This window comes from Xenopus tropicalis, chromosome 1 (assembly GCF_000004195.4).
Source record: "Xenopus tropicalis strain Nigerian chromosome 1, UCB_Xtro_10.0, whole genome shotgun sequence".
Classification (NCBI taxonomy): domain Eukaryota; kingdom Metazoa; phylum Chordata; class Amphibia; order Anura; family Pipidae; genus Xenopus; species Xenopus tropicalis.
The window spans coordinates 166,675,408-166,702,855 of NC_030677.2; the positions used below are offsets into that span (position 1 = coordinate 166,675,408).

The following is a 27,448-nucleotide window of genomic DNA, read 5'->3' on the forward strand; positions in this document are numbered from 1 at the left end:
GAGCCTTATTCACAGAACACAGAGAGATGATAAACTTTGGTTTGAACATTGAGTGAGGAATATAGGTGCCCATACACACACTGATATTACAAGGTTTCATATGATATTCAGTGAGTGTTTGGTGGGTTAACAAGGGGAGCGATATCGATAAAGGCCTTGGATATCGGTCATGTTGTCTATTAGTCAGGGTGAAAAGTTTGATCAAGGCATCTGAATGCTGGCAGTTGGTTAGCTCTAAATCGTCAGATGGGGTAGAATTCTATTGTTTTTACCCACATATCTGCCGATTCAGTTATTAACATTAGTGAAGTGGAAGAACAATCTTTTATGCAACTAATGTTCTCAGGAAAGATTGTTATTGTATTGTATGGCCACCTTAAGAGAGAACTGGTAGGAGGTGGGGAAATGCACTAGACCAGGGATAAAAATGGCAGCTACAGCCTGGTAAAAGTACTGGCTTTTTTTTGCAAATAAAATACTGATTATATTATCTTCTTAATGCCAAATATACACTGGAGGTTTTTTTCTGTTTTATAATTTGGTTTGTACATGAAAATATTTGTGAAGAATATCCTAAAGAACCTTTCCTCTTAGATCATTTGCTTTTCCCCCTTTTCACTCATGAAGTAAAGAGAAAGAGAAATAAAGAGAAAAGGAAGAGTTATGCCAAAGCTGCATAGGGCTCCTGTATTACTTCCCATGTACACCAGTTATGGCCCTTGTTCCAGCAACTATTAAGCATTTGGGTTTGGCTCATTCATTGCCTGGCACTATGGCTGTGGCACTGCTGCCTAAGGCTTCAGAGAACAGACCCAGAGAGGCAAACATATATGGGAAGTAGTAAAGTAGCTTTATGCACTTAAAGACCTTTTCACCATAAAGCTTGGCACTTTACTTTCCCTTTAAGAGCTTCTGCAGGCAGCTATGTGAATTCCCTAGTGTGCAGGAAAGAGAATGTAAGAAAGTGCTATAATCATAATGTAGAGTGATACAGAGTACATTCAGTAAATTAGCAGCAAAATCTGTACAAACCATGATGTGGGGAGTATTTATATCTACTGCCCAGCAAACCTAAAGGCGCTTTCACATGCAGACTGGCGGCAGTAACTGGGAATTCTGTGCTCCGATGCCTTCACTGTATATGCAGAGTAACTCACAGCAGCTTTGGACACAGCGCAGAGTCCTTTCTAAGGTACGACAAGAAGATTTACTTGCAGCGACGAGGAATGGCACGAAGTTTGGCCAAATGTCATCAGACGTCACATGTGGTCCCCAATGGTGGCTTCAGATGTCCGAGCCCAGCTCAGCACACTGCTTGTCAGAAATGTGACTGGCCAGAGATTCGATGATGTTGATAAGCAGCGGCTGGCTCAGTAATCGCAGGTTTGGCAACTTTGCAACCTTCGTGTGAGGAAGGAAAGGAGGAAATAATGAGGCACCTATAGATGGATCTAGGGCCATGTGAAACTAAAGCCACAGCATAAGCCCCTCTGTCTCCTGAAACTGGAACACGATCTAAATGATAACGAAGTCTGCTGGAACCTACATTATTATTATTAAAACATAGATGTTTACTACTATTTCTCTCTCGCCTCTCAACATAGGAGCACTCGTATTATTGTATTATTGTATTATTGTAGATCTGGATTTATAGAAATACTCAACACACATTGCATTCTAGTTTTATGCTCCACAACAACTACAGCAACCAGTATTTCCAAATCCAAACAGGAGTGGGAGGTTTTGAAATAAAATGTCCCTTCCTCTTATATAAGCTCTGTAAGAGAGCTTGCTGCTTTACTGGCTTATCTGCTGCCGCAAAAGGTGCCTATACCTGCCTTGTGCTTTTATTACCATTGGCTTCAGACATACAAAGTTTGCAGTTTAGTTACCAAAAAGCCAAAACAGAGATATCACTAACTGGTTTGGCATCAACACTGCATAATAACATTGCATAATGACCATGTATAATAACAATGCATAATGACTAAGTATAATAACAACCATGCATAATAAAACTACAATGTAATGGAAAGTGAAGTGACATTGCTGATAAATGGACATAAGATTAGGGATCATTAAGCCCCAGCCACACAGGGCTGAGTTTTGGCCTGCCAGCCTCTCCCTGAACAGAAAGTTTAAAGGAGAAGGAAAGGCAAAGTCACTTGGGGGTGCCAAAATGTTAGGCACCCCAAGTGACTTAAATCGCCTACCTTTTATCCCGGGTTGGTGCCCCTGTTCGGAGAGAACAGCACCAGCCCGGGGTACCTGCAGCACTTCCTCCTTCCTGTATCGCTCGCGCGCATGCGCAGTAGGCTAAAAGCCGAACTTTAACAGAGAAGTCGGCTTTTCACTCTACTGCGCATGCCCCTGTCGTTTAGTCCTTGCAAAACGAAGCCGGAAGGAGGAAGCGCTGCAGCTACCCCGGGCTGGTGCTGTTTTCTCCTAACAGGGGTACAAGGTAAGTACAAGGCTAACATTTTGGCACCCCCAAGTGACTTAGCCTTTGCTTCTCCTTTAATGGCCTGTTAAAGGCTGAAACAGGGAGAAAGCAAAAGACAAACCCATAAAGCAAGAAGCAGATATCTACTGACTGTGCACTAAAACTACAGTGGATAAATGTTTATTTTGTGCCATAGAATAGCTATGTAATAAGACATGTGATTTGCACATTTTTATATTGGCCAGCTGTGTTTTAGGTTCGTTCAAAGCCTGAAAAATACGGAGGCTGAAAAAGCTTCCAGCAGAGGGGCCACATCTTTGGTCCAATTAGAGAATCCAATGCTGGCCAACATGCTGGCATTAATGTTGCCTTGTCTATTTTATCCTCTTATTCTGGAAGCAGCATCATTGATACCACATGACTGATGGCTATTTCATACACGTTACAGTTGCAAATATGCCCTTTGGAAATGCCAAGAATAAAAAATGAAAACTATAAGCAGTTAGAAAGCAATTTTGCTTGAAGACTTACTTTGCAATACTTCAATAAAGTCAGCCATTAAATTGTCATGTTTATTCTTGTTTTTTAACCTGAACTACTAACTGACATGGCAAAGCCATTTTTTTGTACTTCATCAACATGGTGTGATTTTGGGAAACATATCACCAGTGTGTGTGTGTGTGCTTATAAACATATGCCCTCCAAGAAAATGTTAGGTGAGGCTAGAAACAGGTTTACAGGGTAAACTCCTCCCAAGGTGGTGGGATCACGTTGGAAGAGGCATTTAATTTGGAATATAAGCCTTCGATCTGCCCTGCACAGAGACACATACACAGAGACAGCACACTATGGCTTTATTGGTCCATATGCAAAGAATGAAGTGCACAGAGAATAATGAGTTACACAGAGATGGATGTATATTTCCACTGGTAACACAGCTAGTTTAGGAACAGGGACAGAAGTGGCACGCTGGGCAAGGACATGCTCATAGAGTACAGGTATCCTGACAATGCAGCATTGTGGGAAGGGGTATGGGAATATCAACACAAAGCACACAAGGAGAAGAGATATTTAACATAAATATACCCTACGAATAACAATGTAAAGTTGTTTAGAGTGCTCGTCTGAGCACTTTTGCAATTTAATCTTTTTTAGATATGTGTAAAAACTGCTATTATCATGTAACCAGAGTGCCACCTGCTGTTCAGCCCAGCTGGGGGCCCGGCACAAGTTAAGAAGCCTATTTTACTGAAGCAAGCGCATCAGAACTGAGCAAGGAAGTGTCAGTAAGCGCTTCCTGGGTCCCTAAAATAGGTTTTGCTGTTCCTCCCAGGCGGAACAGCAGGAGTCAGTCAGTTCACTGATAATAATAGCATATAAGAAAAGTGCAATTGCATTTGAGTTATATACAGAAGTGGGGGAAATATCCCCTTTAAGGAAAATAGTGCATGGATCACATGGAAAACCTGCTGGGAAAGAACTCTTACAAAGTTACACAGCAGACAGCTACTGTATCACATATAGATGTCATTTACGCAATTAGTCACCAATTATTTGAAATAACATACTATTAATGGGGAAACAATGCTTTATATAGCTTTTTAAAGGAATACTGCCATGGGAAAGCATCAGTTAATTGAGCTTCTCCAGCAGGATCCTGCATTGAAATACATTTTTCCAAATTTAATTTTGAAATTTCACACTCGGCTAGCCATATTCTTCATTTCCCAGGGTGCCACAGCCATGTGACCTGCGCTCTGATAAACGACAGTCACACTTTAGTGCTGAGCTGCAAGTCGGAGTGATATCACCCCCCTCCCAACAACCTATCAGCAGAATAATGGTAAGGCAGCAAGGTAGCAGCTCCCAGTAGATATCAGAATAGCAGTCAACAGTAAGGAATCCAAGTCCGGCTTGGGACTCCTCCAGTTACACGGGAGTAGGAGAAACAATAGGTTACCTGAAAGCAGTTCTAATGTGTAGCACTGGCTCTTTCTGAAAGCTCAAACTCAGGCACAATGCACTAAGATGGCTGCCTATTAGGGATGCATTGTATCCACTATTTTAGGATCTGGCCGAACCCCAAATCTTTTGTGAAAGATTTGGCCGAATTCCGAACCTAATCCCTACTGCCTACACACCTATATGACAACTACAAAAAATACATTTGTTGGTTCAAGAATAACATTTTAAATGGTAGAGTTAATAATTTGCTATGTAAAGAGTGTAATTTAGATATATAAAGTACACCATACAAATCATGACAGTATCCCTTAAAGGGTAATGACAAAAGCCAAAGTCCATTTATTACACCCACACATACACAAAGGCAGCTCAAGGCACAGTTAGCCATTTAGAAAGTGTAGTGTTTTCAGTAGTGTCATTTCTATTGTGGATCCAATATTGTAGATGGAAGGACAACACAAGGAAAGAGACCCAGAAAAGATGCCACCAACCTTGGTGAATTGATGGACGATGATGTGAAGACAGTGCTTTTTCATATCCACAGCCTGGGTCTTGTCTGCTGCTTCTAAAATCTAGAAAGGAAATCAGAAAGTGGTATTACATGTAAGGGACAAAATACAACATTTAAATACACAAAGGGTATTGGAGATCATACCATCGTAGCAGATGGATCAATTCCATTATAAATACAAATATGGCTCGGGAATCTACCTGCATTCATTTACAAACATTTACCTGAAGTACATTTTCCACGGTAACATTCATCTCCAGATTCTGCCTGCAGTATGCTTGTAATCGGTTACTGAAGAACCCATAGTAATATGGGGCAGAGAACAAGTAGCTGGACAGGCAAATTAAGAAACAAATGACAAACAAGACAAGAGGTCTGTTATGTTAAAAATGTTTTTTTGTTTTTTAAAGGGCAAGATCACCGCTATCTTACTGTAACTGATGTCTGATCTGGATTAGTTTACAGTGATGTGAAGAGCAAAATGGTTCAATAACTCTGTAGGGGCCCAGACCAAACGGTGAGGGGGGTGTTTGTGCATTACATATTGTGCAAATGAATGAAAAAGAATTCAATTTACTAGCTGTAAATAGTAAGATGAGGTACAAGTATATGGTCTAGTATGCAGAAGGGCTGGGACTTGGAATTTTTGAATAGGGGGTTTTAACTTAACCTCATTGGAACTTAAGTCTACTAAAGTTAAATAAACCCAACAGGAATGTTTTGCCACTAGCATGGATTCATGCAGTTAAGTTCCCATCAAGTTCAAGGTTCTGATTTATTATTACAGAGAAAAAGGAAACAATTTGCTAAAAATGTAATTCTGTGCTTTCTGGATAAGAGATCCCATACCTGTATTATAAACAACAGACTTTATGAGAACTATGAGACTGAAATGAGGTTGGTTCACTTTGGTTGATAAATGCTGTGTGTTTGCTACAGAAACTCTACTATATAGAGTTTATATTATTATATAAATAAGCTGCCATGTAGTCACAAGAGGAAGCTATTTAAATTGAAATAGGGCTAAATGGCACAGGTTACATAGCAGATAACAGATAAGCTCTGTAGAATACAGCAGTGTTTTAAAGAGCTTATTCATTATCTGCTATGTAACCTGTGCCTTGTCTCCTTTTTTCCAGCTTGAATGGCTGCCTCCGTGGCTATACAACAGCTTATTTATATAAACTATAGTAGTGTTTTTGAACCAAACACACAGCTTTTACCACTGCAGGGCAACAGTACATTATGTTTTAACATTCACTATTTGCTGTTACTGTTCCTTTAAGATTCTTTACAGGCAATGGTTAAAAAAACAAACAAACAGTTATCAGTCTGGTAGTATAATAAAGCAATGGTGACTGGGCCATAATGTGGCTATAGATAACCAAGGCCTTACAACTTACAACTGCCTTGTGTCAGCGATGAGTGAATAGGTAAATAGGTTCTAACTTTTGACATATTAAAAAGGATACAGGGAGTCTTCTGGGGGCATATTGACTTCTCCATAGTAAATATATCTTAGCAAGGACTCAAATGCCTGCTTGCTGGGCACCATTTCTCCAATTGAGATATTCACTTGTCCATCCTCAGGCATAAAGGAACGAAACATGGCTTCAAAGTAGCTGTACAAAGGGAAAGATTGGGAGCACAGACAGGTCTTTTCAGCCCTGTACTAAGGCAAGTTTGTGTGATGTCTACTGACGAGTTGTGTTTGTGTTGTGCAAAGAAGAACCATCCAGCCACATACACACATGTACCTCTATGTTCAGCAAGCCTTTATGTTGTATGGTTATATGATAATATCTCTGTGTGCTTGGCCTTTATGCCCAAATTGGCTACAGAACTAGTTACTGGGAAGTTAGATTGAATGACCACATGGGCTTCTGTATAACTGTAGTAAGAAGCCTCAATATATACTTAACAGAAACAAAACAATACATTGCTTTGGCAAAAAGCTTTTCTAGAGCTTAGTGTCCAATACAAAATACCTGTAATGTTATGGGAAGCAATCTGGGGAGATATTGGTTATATGATTTACCTGTATGCCTGATAGGGGTGTACAGACAGATAAATTTGACCATCCAAACACTCAGTCATGTAGTCTGCACCTTCACAGGTGAAAAAAACAGAACAAAACACCAGCTACACTAGCCCAGCCCAAATATTGTGCCATTCCTATAAAAGCAAGTAGATAGGCAGAGCTTTAGGACTCATGGAGTCCTTAGACATAATCCTAGAATCCTGTATTGTGAGCTGGACGCAGGATGTTGGGGACGCATGCGCAGTAGAGATGGTGAGGGAAAGGGTATGGGCATCCCTTTTTAAAGATGGCGGCGCCGTTCACTGAAACAAGTATGTAGTTTGTAGTAAGTGTATCTCTGTAAATCTTTCATTAGGCATGCCAGAAATACAGTGTTTTTACACAGCAATAGTAGTACTATTTAATAGTGTGCTTAATAGATTTTGACTTTCCTTGTCCTTTAACAGTCAAAGTGTTGCAGTAAGACAGGTGCCCCCAACCCTTTTTACCCCTGAGCCACATTCAATTTTAAAAAAAGTTGGGGAGCAAAGCAAGCATGAAATATGTTCCTGGGGCTGCCACATATGGGCTATGATTGGCTATTTGGTAGCCTATGTGGACTGGCAGCCTACATGAGGCTCTGTTTGGCAGTACATCTGTTTTTTATGCAACCAAAACTTGCCTCCAAGCCAGAAAATAAAAAATAACACTTCCTTTAAGGCCTTTTGGAGCAACATCCATGTTGCCCCTGCGCCAATGGATGGGGACCACTGCAGAAAGTGACAATCCATCTACACACTGCCAGATAATAAAGAGAGAACTTTTTGCCTAATACAAACTGTAAGGGGAAGATTAGTGGCGAGAGACCAGTGACATTCTGTGCACACAGTGGGGTAAGGGGTATTGAGATGTGTACCTTTAGGGATACCAATGCACAGAAAACTGCTGCATGTACTCTGCTCTCTGAACTATTCCTAGAAATATTTCCATATCATGTCTATAGAACACACACAAACACTGTGAAGAGAACATTTCAGGGAGCTTAGTGATGAGGCAGAATTGCACATTAAGTATCCTAAACAGAACAAAAACATCAGTTAGAACAAACCTGGATCGAGCAGCCAAGATGGCTTGATGTGCAGGTCTTGGGTGTCCATCTAGCAGCAAAGTGATATCACAGAAATCATTCCCTGCCCCTTCCAAATAGGCCTTCATATCCTGGACCAGAGAAGTGCCTGAAACACACATCTACATCTTAGCCCCATGCAAAGAACACATTGCAAGTTATTGTAGGGCGCATACTTCTCCATAAAGTTTATTTGGCAGAAAAGCTCCTACACATTTATAGTGTACCTTAGTGTAATTTATAACTGAAACTAATACACTGTGCCATTACATGTACAACATCTTCATTGTATGCAGTAGGCATGTATGCCATATTTAAGTCAAAGTAAAAGAAGCAAGTTATTGAAATGCTCATAATAATTACCTGTGCAGTATTATAAGATGTTACTAACCTATGTCAACTGGCTGATCAGAATGAATACGAAGAGGAGGCTGCTGCTTTCTACGGACAATCTCTACTATCAGCGAGGATGACAAGTGCTCAAACTCTTTCATCATTATTACTTGGTTGAAGTGAGACTCTTTTACCACAAAGTTCAGGCAATGTTCCTAAAATAGGAAGGAAGGTCACCAACACACTTAAAACAACATAACATCCTGTGGTTGGAGCTAGGGAGACAGAGATACAAGCATTTACGGTTTATTAAAGAAAGGTAACAAAGAGTTGGACAAGGTCTGACTCTGACTCAATACAAACGCACAGAAAAGAGAATTAGCCTATTTCTCAGCATTTCTCTCCTAGACCAATAATTACATTTCTTATAAAGGATAGCTTTCTTTCAGATACTGAAGGCTTCCCTTAATACCTTAATATAACCACCATTACATTTATCTTTAAGGCATAAAACATTCACAAAGCAGGATTAAAAAAACATTAAATTGTACAAAGCCAAAGATTACATTGTTTAGAAGTCACAAATAATTATGCATTAAGTAATAATATTTAATGCATCTGATCTCAACACCCCATTAATACACCAGCATGTTTAATATACATTGCTACCTGTGTGTGTGTGCGCCCTGCTGTTAAGACACAATTACACCTGGAGTTTCACATGCAATGGAAATCTAAGGCCTTGAGCCTTTTACCTTTAGCTCGTCCAGCTGCAGCTTATTGGCATTTTCACATACACCAAGGACATTCTGAAGATCAACAGAGGCCTCGATATACTGAACACAAAGCTGCTCGAGACGTGACAGTTTAAAGTGCAGTGCTAGTTTATAAACATCCATAATGAGAAGAACATCTTCAACATGACCTTAAAAAAGAGGGGAAAGAAATTTTATATAGTGCTAGCCAAAACAGTATATATACAGTATATTTATTTATATATATATATATATATATATATATATATATACTGTTTATTTTTATTTTTTTTAAAGGGGGGGGGGGGGGTGGAATAATCTTATAAAGCCTTACTGACTGTTCAATAAATCTTTGCAAATCTAGAGATGTAGCAATGGTGTACCTGTATTGTTATTACCGTATATAGGCAGAATGAAGGAATTGGCTAGTATCTGAAAGCTTGTGCATAGAGTTGGTATGTAGAAAATGTATATAATTTTGAATGTAATTATGATGAATTATGAATATGTGCAAAGTGAAATATAGGCACAACTCACCTTTCCTTGGGTACTTTATTTTGTCTGTGTAAAGGAACTGCATAAGTAACTCAAACGGGCGAGCTTCAGCATCTCGGATGATGACCTCTAGCATTGGCTGGGAGCGGGACAGCTTCACTTGGCTGCAGGCACTCTCTGTTTTCTGCTGGGAATTCTGCATTTCATCTTCTGGCTCCTGCTTTAATTTCTAATATAAGACCATGTTTCAGTGAAGGTTGCCTGACAATTGTATAGTGCTTATAGAGCTATGGGAAACACCAAGGTGTCTAGGGTAGTACTGAAAAGGAAAACAGAAAGAATGGACAAAAAAACTACTCACTTGTTTCTGTCTCTCCCTAGCTTGCATGATTTTCTTCCTCAGCCATTTACAGCGAGCTGTGACGATAGCAGTGTGCCCTCTCACCCGCTCCTCTTTCTATTGGGGATGAAAGAAAAATACTCAGTATATTGTACATGTGACCACTTTTATGTCATTTAGCTAAAGTCCTTATATTGAAATAGTCATATGGTATGCCATTAATTATGTTTGAAACATCAGACATATTATTGTCCAATACATTTTCAATAATTGCCTTTACTCATATGAAATAGACACAAGCCCAGCCATTAGCTGAACTTTCTGCAAGTGTTAAGGAGAAGTCCGCTGGAAGCATGGTACCATTAAAAGAAAATGTTTATAGATCTAATGCTATTTTTGTTTCATCATCTTGCAAGCTTATCATTTATGCTGGGATACGGTGTATATGAAACGGCAAAGTTCCAAACATTACATAGTGTAATTTTATGTAATGGCCTAGGGTGCTACAAGCTATGGGCTCTACAGACCTCTTTATAGGACACTGTCATCTGGCTGGGAAATAGCAAATAAATACCTATATATGGGCATGAATCATACAAGATGCCATTCATACTGAATCAGTGAGCATGCATGAATGAATTGTTTTTTTAAAGGAGAAGGAAAGGTAAAAACTATCTATGTAAACACAGCCATAAGCACTCAGAGAATGCTGCACTGAGTCCTCTATCAAAAGAAACATAGGAGTTCTTGTATCCTTTTTTTCTGTGCCAGAGTCTGTTCAGCTCTCTCCTGCTCCCCCCTCCCACAAGAATGCTAAGAACTCCCTCCACCCCTTAGGAATGTGTGATCTGAGCCAATCAGCAGGAAACTTTCTCATAGTCGTACAAACGGCGCATTTACAGGGGTCTTGGTGCAGGAGCGTGGCATTATGGGAAATTTTCTTTACAGAGCTTAGAGGTTTTTTTTTCCTATGATGCTTCTGATCATCTGAACAGGTGAAATATGGGGAGACTTAAGGGCACTATTGAGAGAACTGAAGGTATGCCTGTAGCTTGAGATTAGCCTTTCCTTCTCTTTTAAAGGAACAGTAATACCAAAAAATGAAAGTGTATAAAAGTAACTAAAATATAATGTGCTGCTGCCCTGCACTGGTAAAAGTTGTGTGTTTACTTCAGAAAGTCTACTATAATTTATATAAATAAGCTGATATGTAGCCATGGAGGCAGCCATTCTAAGGAGAAAAGGCACAGGCACATAGCAGATAACAGATAAAACACTATTATATTCTACAGAACTTATCTGTTATTTGCTATGTAACCTGTGCCTTTTCTCCTTTTTTCCAGCCTGAATGGCTGCCCCCATGGCTACACAGCAGCTTATTATATAACTTATAGTAGTGTTACTGTAGCAAATACACCAGTTTTACCAGTGCAGGGCAACAGTGCATTATATTTTTATTACTTTAAAGCTCTTTCATTTTTTTGGTGTTACTGTTCCTTTAAGAAGATCCATGTAGGGAGATCAAGGTGCAGGTACTCACTTCTCCGAGAATAAATTCAACATCACAGAACTGCTGATTCTCAAACAGTCTTCCGTAATCTTCATGTAAAGTGCACTTTGGGTAACAAGAGAACTAGGTGGGAATAAAAATGGATTAGAATGGATATTTTGCATGACTGTATTTTTTTTATTTTTAGCTTGTCCATTTCATATTCACTGACGTTAACCTCCCCAGTCCCATATAAGGCCTATAAGCATGAAAGCATAAATGATATACAGATATTATAAAAGTGTTTACCTGAAAGCGGTACATCTCTCCACTCCTGACATTATTGTCAACTGTCCCACCAAAGATGTACATGGCATCAGCAATAACAGCTGCAGCATGAAACAGACGTCCGCTAGGTAACTAAAATGCATTAAAACATTTTTTAGCATCTAGATGACATACTAACTTTTTATTGTGTTTAGCATGATAGAAATTAATAACTTTGTGACACATTTCTCTGCATTTCAACACTTATAGACATACACTAACATCATATATAACTATTATGAACACCATCATATCTACACTGAAGTATATGTTTGTCACAATGTCAGAGAGTGAAAAAGACGTAAAGCATATATCTCACTCCTCTTCTCTTACTCACCATATCTGCTTTTTTTCATTAAATCTAACAGCCAATTGTGTGCATTTTCTTTGCAGTGCTATATGCAAGCCACTGAATGGCTGAAGTGTATAAGGCAGCCATTTTGTCATGTTAGGGACAGAGTATACAACTGTAGCCTATCAATATAATGCTATAATATAATATATTATTATAGCATTATAAATATATATATAATTATATATATATATATAATATAATGTCACAAGAGTCCATGTACTGTACATCACCTCACTGTCTGGGCTGGCTTGGATCACCTCCCACGACTGAGAGTCCACATCATAACAATGCAGCTCATTAGGCAAGGTATTGTCTGCTGCACCTCCAAACACATAAAGATGACGGTCAAAAGCCACCATAGTGTGTCCATAACGTCTCTGGGGGGGTGGTGGTGACCCACGTAACAAATGCTCAGTTGGAATGCGTGTCCATCTGAAGGACAAAAATATAATCACGCATTTGTATTCATTATTGTCAGCTTTGATGATAAGTCATAAGCAAATCAAACACTACAGAATTACCTAGAGAGCCAATGTGAAGTTCAGTTTAAATTAGGACTTAGGGTTGAGATGGAAAATAAACAAGTGCGAAGTACTAACAAAAGACAAAACAAAACAAAAGCATTGCCTTACACTTTTTCTGAGAATTCAAACTGGAACAGGTTATTTGTGATCTTGGCCCCACTCTGCCCAGAAAAGACAAACATTTTGTCTCTGCACACAGCAACGGGAAAGTTGCAGCAAGATGGTGGGATTTCTCCACTTTGCTCAATCTGCAAAGAACAAAGCACATTTTAAATGCGTTCAGATAGATTTTTCTATACATTGATACTCTATCTTACTTTTCACAGACATTTTGTACCATAGGAGTGGTCAGATTTGTCAGCTTTTGGAATACCCTTCAGTCCAGTAACAGCAGTTAAATGTTTAATAGTGAAAAAGTATGCATTTATACATTTTATACTCATTTTTTGTAACATTTTTATTTAAATGAACATGCATGGTTTTAAATAGTGGTAGAGCAGAGCCCACATGGAGTCTCTAGCTAATTCGATCACATGCCTGCCATAGGCGGATAGTGATTTTTTTGTTCAGGAAGGCTAAAAATGTTAATATGCAATAACAATCACCACACTAGACTAAGGCCTCATACAGACAAATGTTTTTTACCTGTTTACCTGCACTGGATCTTTTTAGATAGTTTCATAAAAATCTATTACAGCTATGTAAAACTTTGCAAACAAATCTACAGCTCACATATAACATGTGAATATAAAGACAAGCTTTATATAAATGAATATCTATATGCTTGTTTTATTAATAAGTTATACTCCAAAACTTCTCCTGCTCTCTGCAATGCTTTCCCTCAGTCATTTCAGCTCCGTGTGGGCTAATTTTACACTAGGAAGGAAGACAGGGAAAAGAAACAGAGTATGACCGGGGACTAAGTAAGATTGAACTTGGCCTAAAGGTGGAGTATATTGAGGCTTGTTATTGCCGTACTCTTGCACCCCCTTCACATCTCAACCCTCCTTTCCGCACAGAGCCCTGCTAATGCCATGCTGATGTAAGATTTTAATCTGCAACCTTCCTCACATCCCTTGTACAGCATTATATTGCAGACAAGTTTAGGTAAATTAACAAAGGACTTATAAGCCTCCCCAAGCCTACATTAAAATCCATCTATTTTTCAGATAAAAAGAAAAAAAAAGTGTGGGTTAGTACAAAGGTTAAAGGAAAAGTAACACTAAACTTTTTTGAGTAAAAAAGCTATTCTACCCTGCACCAATAACTGACCTATCCTGCAAACCACAATTGATCGAGCCTAGCCTGACTCCTTCCTAGGGCTAGGCTCGATCAATCGATCGTCGCATAGTGGATGCTGCTCCTTCCTTCGCCGTATCGCCATATTTCAATTGACAGGAAGCCAAGTTTTAGCAGGTATTTTTTATTTAACCATTCGAAATACTAAGTGGTTTGCAGGATAGAGCAGTTATTGGTGCAGGGTAGAATAGCTTTTTTACTTAAAATTTTTTTAGTGTTACTTTTCCTTTAAAGAGGGACCATTGAAAGAGGAGACAAATATTACATAGGAATTTCATGAAACAGCATTAAAAAAAAGTCAAGGATAAATGAAGTCTGAGCTTTATCATGTAGTGCCAGGGGGTGGCAGCCTGGCTGCAGTTAGGACATGACTGACCAAGGCTTGGGATTGTTTACAGAGACTGGGGAATGTTTTTTCCGGGAGATAGGTTCGGAAGATTCTTCTGGAGTGGCAAGGGGCCGAGCAGGCTCAGTGCGTGAGATATTTTGTCGCAAAAAGGGTTGTAGCTGAGGAAAGTCCATAAAGTTTATATTTCTATCCAGCAACTGGAAACACTGTACAGTATATTGTATAAGAATGTTGTTATCCTGTTAGAGGGTAGAAAGCCACAAAAAACACTTTACTGATGTTTATACAGAGTAGGTCCTAAAGCCTTACAGAACTGTGCAGGGGGTCTCCACTGACACAAATGAGCTCCCTATATAAATTCTATTTCAGCTTCTAAAGCAAACACATGGTTTTTACAAGTGCTCTGCACTCAAAAGCATAAATATTATCATTTGTTTTGACGCTGGCCCTTATATTCTGGTTTATACCAAACTGCTAGATGTAGCTGGCTAGAAACAGAAAACCAAAACTAATAACTGAGTGAATTATCTATAGACACTATTTACTAAAAAGAAACATAGTGAAGGTATTTCCCCTTTATAGCAAAGCAGTACAATGAATTCAACTGAACTTTATTTTACTGGGTAATAAATTATTTAAGTAATTATCCAACACCTTCTATTTAAGTGTCTTCTTTCTCAGGACCATTTGGAGTTGTAAGTAAACATTACCTCCTTTTCTATTTACTATGGATCTAAAAGGCTTAAACTTGCTGAGTTCATGTAGAAGTCAATGGCAAAGGTCCCTTTCCTTGAAGTTCTCTCTTTTGTTTTGAAACTTTAGAGATTTTGTTGGGTTTTGTCCAAAAACTTTTTTTTGTTGCAGTAACAATTTGAAAAAGTTGTGTTTTTTTTTGACAAATTTTTTTTAGCCAAATTTGAAAATAAAAAAAATGAGAAATTATGGAGTGTTAGTAAATCTGCCCCTTAGCGTGACACTATGTACTGTCTAGTTCTTGCTAGTGTGTAGTGTTCTGTAGTGTGTTATGTACCTACAGGAAACAATTCAACTACAGCAATCGCTTGGTGACTGAAGAAGCAAGCAGGTCATATAAAATGGTGGTATTCATCTGGATTAGCATTTACCTTTAATTGCTGAAGGCTTCACACAGAGAAATTGCACTATTATTTAAGAAATGCTCATGATAAATCTAAATGAATTACTTCTTAGCAGCGAACCTTCAACTCACCTCCTCCCAACAGGTGAGATCCCGGTCCTGTAACCCAATGGTCCACATATCATTTAACCTTAACAAAAATATACAAATCATTACTGTTAGTTGTTCAAAACCTCTGTATTTATAAGTGATAAAGTGTACAGAATAAAATTCTTGGGAAAAGCATAATACCAATGGGTCTATTTCTGCATTTTGAGGACCTATTTTAAATCATCATCATCACTTTTCAATATTACTTGCTGTTTTTGTCCCTTTAATTATTAAATGCAATCCAAGAAGCTGTTCTTCTTGGATAATTAAAATTGATAATGAGGAAATGACACTTGGTTGAGAATCTGGAGTACCTGGAGGAAACCCACTGCAAATTACATTTGCCAATCTCAAGTCTGAATATGCAAATCAGGATTCGGATTCAGTTCGCTACTAGGAAAAATCTTGTGAACGTTTTGGTATTTAGTGCAACTATATATGGCTTCAGTGCATCCCTAGCGGTATTGTAGTGTGACCTGCATACAGAATTTAATTTGTAACAAAACAAACCTTTCTCTAGTGCCTGTAAATGCTTAATAAAAATGTACATATAAGTATAGTACAAATAAATAACTCAATAAGGGGAATGTAACAGAAAAAACGGTTGCAATGGAACAACATTTTAGCTTTGTTTGCGAATCCTTTGCATTCCTTGCGACAGGTTTGCGATTGTGCAAGTGCACAGTGTATGTAATAAAAAATTAACCTATTTTCGCATTTAGATTTATACCATCTTGAAGCAGATATTAATATCGCAATGTAATAAATGTTTTGTGAACAGTGTTACATTGTGAGCAGCACTAAACATTTGCAAAAATTACAAATTACCGCATGCTTGTGATTTTTATTACATTCCCCCCCAATGAATTATACCTTGCATTTCCATCATATCCTGCAAATATCCAGAGTTTATCACTATATACGGTGGCACCATGGGCAGATCGAGCCACTGGCAATCTGAAAAGAGATCCAATAGATTAGGCATCTCTAGACATCCCTGGCATAAAATCATGCAATAGACATAACATCCAAAACTGAACCTATTTTATGTTGTGATGAATGCATCTGCTACCCACTTGTTTACATGCTTTTCTTCATCTATATACAGGGCCAATAAAAATGTGATAAAAAATGGCTGGCTTCTTATTTACAAGTTACATGTGTGTATGTATAACTATATTTATAAAGCACTACTAGGACATACAGCTTTTAGATGCCAGAGTTTTACATTACAGCTTTTACATTTTTTTTTCTTAATGAATATTGAGAATTGTAATTTTTTTTTTTTTATAAACCATTATTCAAATTTTGTGGTAATTAGCAAAAAAAAAAAAAAATATGAGTCATAGAAAAAAAATCAAAATTGATAAACAACAACCAAAGTGCCACATGGTAAAAGACACAGTAGGAAGAAGGTCCCTGTCCTGTAGATCTTACAATCTATGTGGGTAAATAATATACAGGCACAAATAGGAGGGAAAATTTAATATAATTTTAATTTCATGGAAATAAGGAACATTCTAAATCAATTACCCATTCTAATTCAATTACAAGTCACCAGAATACAATGAGAGGACAACTGTCACAGAAACAACTTCTCTGTTGTGAATGCCTTGATGGATAGGCATCTGGGACTACTTGCCAAACTGCAGATAGGACCTTTCCCTTCCAAGGGTGGTGGTTAATGAATAATACAATTTTGATTACTGCATATCTCCCTGAGTGACAGAGGGAAACCAAAATGCCTGTGAGCCATGGCTCTTGATTCCAGTGAATGCAGCAGACAATTCAAGAGAAATAGGAAACAAAATGCATTACATGTGTTTGTGTACTGAATAGAAATAATTGGTGTACATTCAAATGACAAACATCAACAATGAAGGTAATGTCTTAAATTCTCAATACAGTACTGCAATGTGTGCCCACTAATAGCCTCTAGGATATCAAGTACCAGTGACAACTGCATTGCATAATGGGTAAAGTAGCCAATCACTTTGATCAGTCAGCGATGGCAATGCAACATTCATTTTTGTTATCTCTTCTTTTCAGCAATTTAGTGGGGAAAGCAGCTTTGGAGATAAAAACACACAAGTGATACATACCTCCCTTCAATTTTCCACTCTGTCCATAATCCAGTTGCAAACTTGTACTCAAAAAGATCATTTTTATTCTTGAGGTTAGAGTTAGAATAAATATCTCCAGTATAACCACCTAAAAAGAGATTGAGTGAGCTCAATGGTCAAAAGATTATACTTGAGAAAGATTAAAATCAAGTTATACTTTAGGAAAAGGCAAGAATGACAAAGGGCAAGAGTTATAAAAGGCAACATATCTGACAGAAGACAATTTTTTTTATATAAAAAAAATTTACTATACCAGAATAAAATGTTTACAGATTCACTCAGTTACTTGACACCCAGGACTCATTCACACAAGCAACTGATATAGAAAATAACATTATAGAGAGGCCAATGCCAGACAGAAGAAAAGCATGTGGGTTTGTACTCATGAACACCTCATTCTGGAGGCCTAGTATGACTTGGAAGGGTCACTACATACACAATCAGTAGTGGGGATTCCTATGACAGTTGTATGCGATTTCTGTATGGTATACCTCTGTACAGGCTATGAACGTTCAGCAATTTACAAACCTTGTCATACTCCCTGCTAGCCAATAAAAAAGAAATTAATAAACATTATAGAAATGTATGTATTCGCCACAATTTCCACTAACTAGACATAAATGGAAAATAAAAATATTAGTACTTTAAGAATGACTAGGAAAAAAAACTCATCTTTTTATTGGACATATAGCCAAGTATAACTAACTAAAAACTTGCAGTACAGGTATGGGGCTTGTTATCCAGAATACTCCGGACCTGGGGTTTTCCAGATAAAGGACTTTCCGTAATTTGGATCTCCATAAATTAAGTCTGCTAAAAATCATTTAAATATTGAATAAACTCAATAGGGTTGTTTTGCCTCAAATAAGGGTGAATTATATCTTAGTTGGGATTAAGTACAAGCTACTGTTTTATTATTACAGAGAAAAAGGGAATCATTTTTAAAAATTAAAATTATTTGCTTATAATGGAATTTATGGGAGAAGGCCTCTCTTGGATGTTTCCGGATAAGGGATCCCATACCTGTACAGTCTTTTCTGACTAATTGGTATGACTATTTGATATTTGGAGGGAGCCCTGAACAAGTGTTTAGGCTCAAATTCTCATGCTGCACCACAGATGAGAGGAAAAAGCAGAAAACCATGCTGGATAATAAATATTTAGGAGGACTATATGGAGTTTACCTTAGCTACCTGATGGGCATAGACTTGTAACCAACATTTGGAAATGTATGCGTAAGAATAAATTACTGGCAAAAGATCAGGATAATGCACTGAACATATCAGACTGACTGATTCACTGACTGGTCAACCCGTGTTTTACGAGGGGTATCATTGTTGCATAAGTCTTAGCACTGGTAATCCAAATGCAAATGATTAGAAAATACAAGAAATATTAAAAGAATTTAAGAAGTAAAGCAGAAAACTGAAAATACCTAGCTAGCAACATATGATTTCAAACATATGATTTTAAATGCTAGCAATACAGTATAATAATATAAAGAAAGAAGATCATACAAACACAACCATGAGTGAGTCACTTACCAAACACAAACATACTGCTCCCATAGACCACAGCAGAATGGTGGTATCGGGGTGCTGGAGGGCTCCCTGTGGTAAAAGCTCTAAAAAAAAGTAAACACATCATCAGTTGAATACTGGTGGTTATTTATCGTGTGGCTAATTAGCATTTCTCATAGCTTATTATAATTTGTTCAGAGATGGGTGAAGACTGATTTATCAGAGCAGTGATCCCCAACTAATGGCTCGCGAGCAACGTGCTTACCAACCCCTCGGATGTTGATCCCAGTGCCCAAAAAACAGGTGCTTATTTTTGAATTTGGCTTGAAGGCAAGTTTTAGATATATAAAAACCATGTGTACTGCCAAACAGTACACATGGTACAGCCTCCTGTATGCTGCCAGTCTATATAAGACCTACCAATAGCCAATCACTGTGAACTTTTTGTATGCCTGTGTGCTGCTCTCCAACTCTTTTTTATATCTGAATGTGGCTCACGTGTAAAAAAGGTTGGGGATCCCTGTACTAGAGGACAGTGATTTTTAGTTGCAGTCAGTATTCCAGTTCCAGGTAATTAGGACCATTTTGACTGCCAATTATCAGCTACCAAGGACAGTGTGCCAAAGGTTATCATCTTTTTATGTGATTTAACATTTGATAATGCTCACCTTTAGCTGATAATTAGGTTACCCTAGATAACAGTGCAAACAGCTTCCAAAATTAAATGTCTCTCACCTTTTTTCCATTCTTTTTAACTATAACTTAAGCTGGCCATACACGTGGCGATCTAACGATGTTTCGATGGTCGCACGAAACATCGTCAGATCCGCCACACACAGTCAGGGCTGAAACAGCAGATAAGGAGGTAGAAACAATAGGATTTCTACCTCCTTCTGCCGATTCAGCCCTGACGGCAGATTTTGGTCAGGCGCCTTCTATGGCGACTCGCCGACATGCCATACACGCACCGAATATCGTACGAAACGAGGTTTCGTACGATAGTATCGGTGCGTGTATGGCCAGCTTAAGAGTTAACCGGCATTCTTATATTATAGGGGAGCTACTGCAGACACCAAAATTATCAACAAAGAGAATTATCCAATATAAGAAGATTTTCTTCTATGGAGTCATCAGGAATACTAAGTCATTTATGGAATCATGACTACATATATATTTTGTGTGTATTGCAGCTCTGTCGCAGTTTTATGTAGTAGTGTTAATGGCAGATAAGTGCCATGTAACAACTGCCTCCCCTTGATTGATAGAGCCCTGTACTATCATAGTCCAGTTCTCGTTACGGCAATGGCACACAGAGATTTGCCACCAGTGCAATTTCCAGTTCAGCAGAGACACTATATGGCTGCAAGGTTGCAAGCAAGCAGCATGGCATGCTAGCCAAGTTGTCTACTCATTTAGAGAAGTTGCTTACATGCATGCTGTGAGCTGGTTCTGTAAAATCTGTGAGAGTTAGCCAGATAGCCCATACAGCTTATTCTAAAGAACATCAAGCAGGGGCTGAACTGCCGACTGGCTTATTTATACAGTGATAGAATACTTGCAGAGGGGCTGTGCGAAAAAAACGAGCAATGTATATTACATAATAGTTGTTCTATAAGCATATTCCTTCTAGCACTAATTTTAAACTAATACATTTATGGTTCCTTCAGCCTTTTGGTTTGAACAACCATAAAGGAAACCCACGTATGTTAAGGAACTCAGGCAGTCTTTTGGCTAAAAATACCTTGTTAGTTTTTTTTCCCCAAGCAGGCTTGCTTAAATAATAAGTTTAGCTTTTAGGTGCCGAAAACCACGGGCAATCTTAAATGTGCCCCTTTTTAGGTATAGCTTATAAGGCCCTAACTTAATTTAAAATATACAACCAACAAAAATGTATACAAAAAAATGAATGTACCTCTTCCCCAATTACAAGTGGCACAAGCTTAACTGAAGCATCTAGCACAAACTGCCATTCAAATGAAAAATGTTCTGCCTAAAACACATGTGCCAGATGCATCAGTAATGTCTGTTATATAAACATTTAGGAAAGGTATATGAATATGAGTATATGAAACTCTTACTGATAATGGTTTATCTAGAATAAGCTATAATATTGTTTAGAGAGAAAGCAGAATTCAAAATGAGAAATCGATATCCTACTTGCAGTCAGTGTTCCCTTTAAGCTGTGTTGTCGTGCGCACACACAAATCTTTAGGCCAGAAAATGTGGTGGGAAAGATCACAATTCTGTATTTTTTCCTGACCTGAGCACACTGTTCTTGTGTGCACAAAATAATTGTTTTGTGCACATAGCCTAGAAGGAACTAGAGGGAACACTGCTTGCAATCCTCAAGTCTTCTAAACTAAAGCTCAAATGGCAATGCTCAATAAAAGCTGGAGGGCAGCTGTCACAGCATCCCTTCATTTAATGAAATAATAGAATAGTGATATAGAATAAAATACCTGCACCAGGAACAATCCTTCACATCAAATCTCAAAAGGTCATTTAACATATTCTTTCTGTGAAGAGAAAGTAATATAGATTATTAGATCAATATACAAAAAACACAAGAGCGCTAGTAACCTGCACCTGACCCTAACCCTCAAAATACCTAAAAAGTTGGATACTATTAGATTTCACCACCAACACTCTGGGTCAAATCTGTATGATCTTTTCATTTGGCCACCAGGTCAATGATTTGATCACAATAGAGTCCTATGCAGGGCTGTATTTACCATATATGCACTTGAGGGCCTGTGCCTGGGGTGGCAACTTTAGAGGGGTGGTCCTTGGATAGCTATATGGTAATTTTTTTTTTTTTTTGGTGAAAAAAAGCCCTTTCCACTGCCTATGGATCCTTTCCTATTTAATCCAGTGGCAGAGGTGTGGGGTAGGGGGGAACCTGTCCGGCGCCGCAGGCAGTTGTGACGTCATGTGCAGCATTTTGCGCAATGACGTCACTTCTGCCGACGAGAGCAGCAGAGGTCTGGTACCTAGGGCAGCACTGGACCAAAATACAGTCTTGGTCCTACACAGACCCACCAGGAAAGGACTGCGTTAACATGGTGATGTGGTCCTCCTCCAACAGGAAAGATCTGCTCAATAGATATTTTTAGCCACATACCAGTTGTAAGTCTCTCAGAAGGGCCCCATACATGGGCCAATAACCTGCCAACTTTGTCCTTCCAAGCTTTCATTCAGTATTAAATGCATCAAAAGAACAATCAATCAACACGGCGACTAACACAAACCTTCTATTCAGAAGAAATTCGTAAATCAATAGTCATAGAATGAATACCCCAAGTCTGAACTTATTACAAATCATAGCATCAATCTGCAAACCCTCACAGAAATCATAATCAACTCTTACACTGCAGGATAAATGCTTAATAATTGATTAGATAATGCAATACTACAGTAATGGCTGCAAATGGAACTGTATTGATCCAACACATACATTTCTCAGTTGGTGGCTTTGCACAGATCTCCAATAACAGAGCAGACTGCATTACTTCAGGAAATACATTAAGTGATATTAGTGTCAAATGAGAAAAGTCCAAAGCAGGTGATTTGGTAAGGGACACCCCTTCCCTTTTACAACACTTCCCAAATTTTGAGATTGGGGAGAATTTAGGATATTTTTGTGTTTTATTAAGATTTACAATGAATTTTTTCTAAGGTCATGGAAGAAAATAAAGTATGTGATTGAAGGCAGTTATTAAAAAAATTATATATGTCTAATTTAGATTTCAGGCCAGATGTCGGTCGGGGAGGCCCATCATTCGTACCAATACACGGCAGATAAGCTGCTGAATCTGTTTAAAGGACCAATATCGGCAGCTAAAATTGGCCCTTGTATGGCCACCTTTACAGTCATTAGTAATTATTTGACTTCTTCATACAGTAACCATACTAGTTTTCTTACTTACTTCTTAAGTTCCCCTTAGCCATGTGACTAGTGCTCTGATAAGTTTCAGTCACTCATTACTGCTGCGGGAAGTGTGTTCAATAGGATGGTATGTCTAACATAAGAAACTAGACGAACCAGACTAATTTGTATTTTTGTATGTATCAACATGTATTTTATATTTTTCACAGTGTTACATACCCATTATCTCCACCAAAAACATAGATAGCATCCTTATACGCTACAACTGTGTGTTTACTGCGCCTGTAAAACAAAGAGATCTTTTGATTTGGTATTATTACTGAAAAACACAATGCCATGTAGTAAAAGATATGCACTTCAAGGACAGTAATTATCCTACAAGGGGCACATTTACTAACCCACGAATCCGAATTGGAAAAATTCCGATTGGAAAATGAACATTTTGCGACTTTTTCGTATTTTTTGCGATTTTTTCTGCGCCTTTACGACTTTTCGGAAATTGTCGCGACTTTTTCGTTACCAATACGATTTGCACGTATTACGATGCGCTCGTATCTTGTCGCGACTTTTTCGTATTGAGCGCTCGTAAGCGGCGGGCGAAACTTTCAGACTTAGCATGATTTTGGAAGCCTCCCATAGGACTCAATGGCACCCTGCAGCTCCAACCTGGCCCAAGAAAAGTCACCATACTGAAGCTTGAATGAATCCGAATCTTTCGTACTCGGCGCGAAGGCTACGAAAAAGTCGCGACTTTTCGCGCAAGTAGTAACGCTACGAAAAAATCGCTAAATTTTGCACAACATTCGGAATGGCAACAAAAAAGTTGCGAAAGTTTCCGAAAAATCGCCAAATACCGATCATTACGAAAAAAACGCAATCGGACGCATTCGTCCCGTTCGTGGGTAAGTAAATGTGCCCCTAATTGTTTAAGAAAAAGAGCCTACATAACTGTTTTAGAGAAAATTTACTATACTAGTATGAAAGGTTTTACTTATACTGTATCACAATGAAATGTTTATATGCTTGTTGCATTTATATGCAGACGAGAATCAGACCCCAATTTGAACTACCCTGTATAGTTAGAGCTAGAACCTATACGTACAAATCTGGCCACTGGCTGTCACTGCACCTCAGGACACTGAGTTCCCTAAGGAACCAGCAAGTGTTGTCTGGGAAGCACCTGCTACAGCAGTTCTTTGCATGCCCATATAGGTGTAGTTATAGGGTAGCTCAGAAGGGATGTTATTAGAGCAACAGAATGTGTGAGATGAAGATGAACTACCATCATTACAGTTTTAAAAAGTTGATGTTCAGTTGCAGTTCCCAAGCCCACTCACCTGGCTCCTACAAACTCGTCACAGGGAAGAAGCCTCCTCCAGCGGTGCACACTCTCAAATGGGCCGAAATTCAGGGTCAGGTACTCAACACTGTCAGAACAGCTGTGGTCAAAATCTACACTGGGTGCCACCTTGGACTTGCACGCCATGGAGACGCACTTGTTTTGGCACAGAGCACAGCTCTAGGTATGTCAGTGCCTTCAGCTAGGGTACTGGCAGCTTCTTTCTCAATTGCGCTTCTTTATAACAGAGGTTAAATCCTGCAGCCCGGGGCCAGCCAAGATATTATGTGCTTGCTTTAGTCGGTGAAACTAACAAATTCACAAACTGCAGGTCCATTTACAGAACGGTAGCCAGACTTCTCTGAGACAAGGGCTGAACCAAGCTGTAGACTAGAAACAGGAAATAGAAAAATGTAATGGATCGGCTAGTAAAAGTGCACAGCTCTATCATCACAGCTGCTTGTGTATAACTGCACAGTGCAGTGCAGCGATGGTGACATCTAGTGCCTAAATAGAATAGAGCAAAATATTGCATACCTACCAACATTTTTGAAAAAGATAAAGAGGGACACAATGATATGCCATGCATAGAACAGCCAATGGCACTTGGGTAGCAGGGGGGTTGCAAAATAGGAATCTCCCCTAATGGGCATCACCCTGTTATATCTGGTTGAATTTCTTGGAAATTTCTGGAGACCCTTATAATGCTCAGAATACCAGCACATCAGCTTTAGACAAATTGCCTGCTGCTTACATCAAAGCTGAAGATTTTATACCCTGATACAAACATAATTTTATATTTACATCAACATATTTTTATTACATACATTAGCTAAACAGCTCATTGGAAAATGATTAAGCTATGCAAGTACCATTTTTTATAACTGGTTAATACACATGTGGAATCAATAGTTGGAAGGCTAAACCCGTAGTTCAGGAGCTAGTATCTAACACTTCTGTTTTCACTCTTGCTTATAAGACAAGGCACTTTAAATATGCAGGCCTTTAGCGGATATGTCCCACTGATCTTTTGTCTATTACAACAACTGGGACTTTCCAGACAGGTGAATGATGTTCTATAGTCAGCATAACTTCTTACTTACTATCAGTAAGTATTTCAACTTTGCTAAAGCCTTAGGATATATATATTTCTGCTTGACCTGTTTCTGAGGCCTACTGAGTAAATCTGTGCTCTAACAACCCCTTAGCACTGTGCCCCAGTAGCCAAATATTGTGCAGTTCCTACACACACACCTCTAATACACAATGTTTTAGAGGGGCATTGTGGCACTGCTACTGTCTGTGCTGTAATGTATTAGAGGGGCATTGTGGCACTGCTACTGTCTGTGCTGTAATGTATTAGAGGGGCATTGTGGCATGGCTACTGTCTGTGCTGTAATGTATTAGAGGGGCATTGTGGCACTGCTACTGTCTGTGCTGTAATGTATTAGAGGGGCATTGTGGCATGGCTACTGTCTGTGCTGTAATGTATTAGATGGGCATTGTGGCATGGCTACTGTCTGTGCTGTAATGTATTAGAGGGGCATTGTGGCACTGCTACTGTCTGTGCTGTAATGTATTAGAGGGGCATTGTGGCACTGCTACTGTCTGTGCTGTAATGTATTAGAGGGGCATTGTGGCATGGCTACTGTCTGTGCTGTAATGTATTAGAGGGGCATTGTGGCACGGCTACTGTCTGTGCTGTAATGTATTAGAGGGGCATTGTGGCACGGCTACTGTCTGTGCTGTAATGTATTAGAGGGGCATTGTGGCACGGCTACTGTCTGTGCTGTAATGTATTAGAGGGGCATTGTGGCACTGCTACTGTCTGTGCTGTAATGTATTAGAGGGGCATTGTGGCACGGCTACTGTCTGTGCTGTAATGTATTAGAGGGGCATTGTGGCACTGCTACTGTCTGTGCTGTAATGTATTAGAGGGGCATTGTGGCACGGCTACTGTCTGTGCTGTAATGTATTAGAGGGGCATTGTGGCACTGCTACTGTCTGTGCTGTAATGTATTAGAGGGGCATTGTGGCACTGCTACTGTCTGTGCTATAATGTATTAGAGGGGCATTGTGGCATGGCTACTGTCTGTGCTATAATGTATTAGAGGGGCATTGTGGCATGGCTACTGTCTGTGCTATAATGTATTAGAGGGGCATTGTGGCACTGCTACTGTCTGTGCTATAATGTATTAGAGCAGGGATCCCCAACCTTTTTTTTACCTGTGAGCAACATTTCAATGAAAAAAGGGTGGGGAGCAACACAAGCACAAAATCAATGACCAATAAGGACTTAGATTGGTCAATTAGTAGCCCAATGTGGACTGGCAGACTACTAGAGGTACTGTTTAGCAGTACAGATGGCCTTTATGCCTCCGAAACATGCCTCCAAATAGGAAATTCAAAAATGGGCACCAACTTTGAGGCCACTGGGAGCAACATCAAAGGGGTTGGGGAGCAACATGTTGCTCAGGAGCCACTGGTTGGGGATCACTGTATTAGAGGAATAAAGCAATGCACAGTAATACAAATGATATTAAACGTTATCTCAGTATGGACACAGAATAAGATTGTATACAATAACAATATACTACAATCCATAAGAGAGTGTGTGTCTCTGTGAGCCTGTGTGGCACTGAGGTCACTAGCCAAGCCTGTGTTTCCATAGCCCCAGTCAGGGTTGCCACCTTTTCCGGGAAAAAAATACTGGCCTTCCTATATCTTTATAATATATATATTTTATTAATTACATTAGCTTAAAGCCTCAGTGTTAGCAGGGGGCAGCCCTAGCCCAGCCCAGACTCCCCATTCACAGTACCTGGGTCTCGCTCTCTCTACTTCCCTTCCGCTTTGCAAATTGTAGGGGGCGGGGCTTGAGCAGGCTGAGGGACAAACAGAAATAACCCTGGATCACCCACAGAGAGGCAGTGCTGCCTATGGCATCGACTCTTTGTTTTCCAGGGTTTTCAGCTAATGGCCTCTCCTTTTGGTGGATGAATG

At 39.1% G+C, this 27,448-nt stretch overlaps 1 protein-coding gene across 1 annotated transcript; it reads right to left on the minus strand.

Annotated features, from left to right (window-relative positions):
- Positions 1–883: 883 nt before the first annotated feature.
- On the minus strand, positions 884–27,448 carry lztr1 (leucine-zipper-like transcription regulator 1). The gene is made up of 21 exons (NM_001128036.1): positions 27,267–27,448; positions 24,444–24,835; positions 23,326–23,388; positions 21,680–21,736; positions 19,245–19,324; positions 17,680–17,788; positions 16,451–16,534; positions 15,560–15,617; positions 12,792–12,931; positions 12,390–12,591; positions 11,787–11,897; positions 11,529–11,621; positions 10,010–10,105; positions 9,691–9,877; positions 9,154–9,323; positions 8,457–8,613; positions 8,048–8,174; positions 6,392–6,541; positions 5,144–5,249; positions 4,900–4,980; positions 884–1,401 (listed from the first exon to the last, which is right to left on the minus strand). Exons 2-21 carry the CDS (start codon positions 24,590–24,592, stop codon positions 1,285–1,287), a joined length of 2,337 nt encoding a protein of 778 aa, NP_001121508.1. The 5' UTR covers positions 24,593–24,835; positions 27,267–27,448; the 3' UTR covers positions 884–1,284.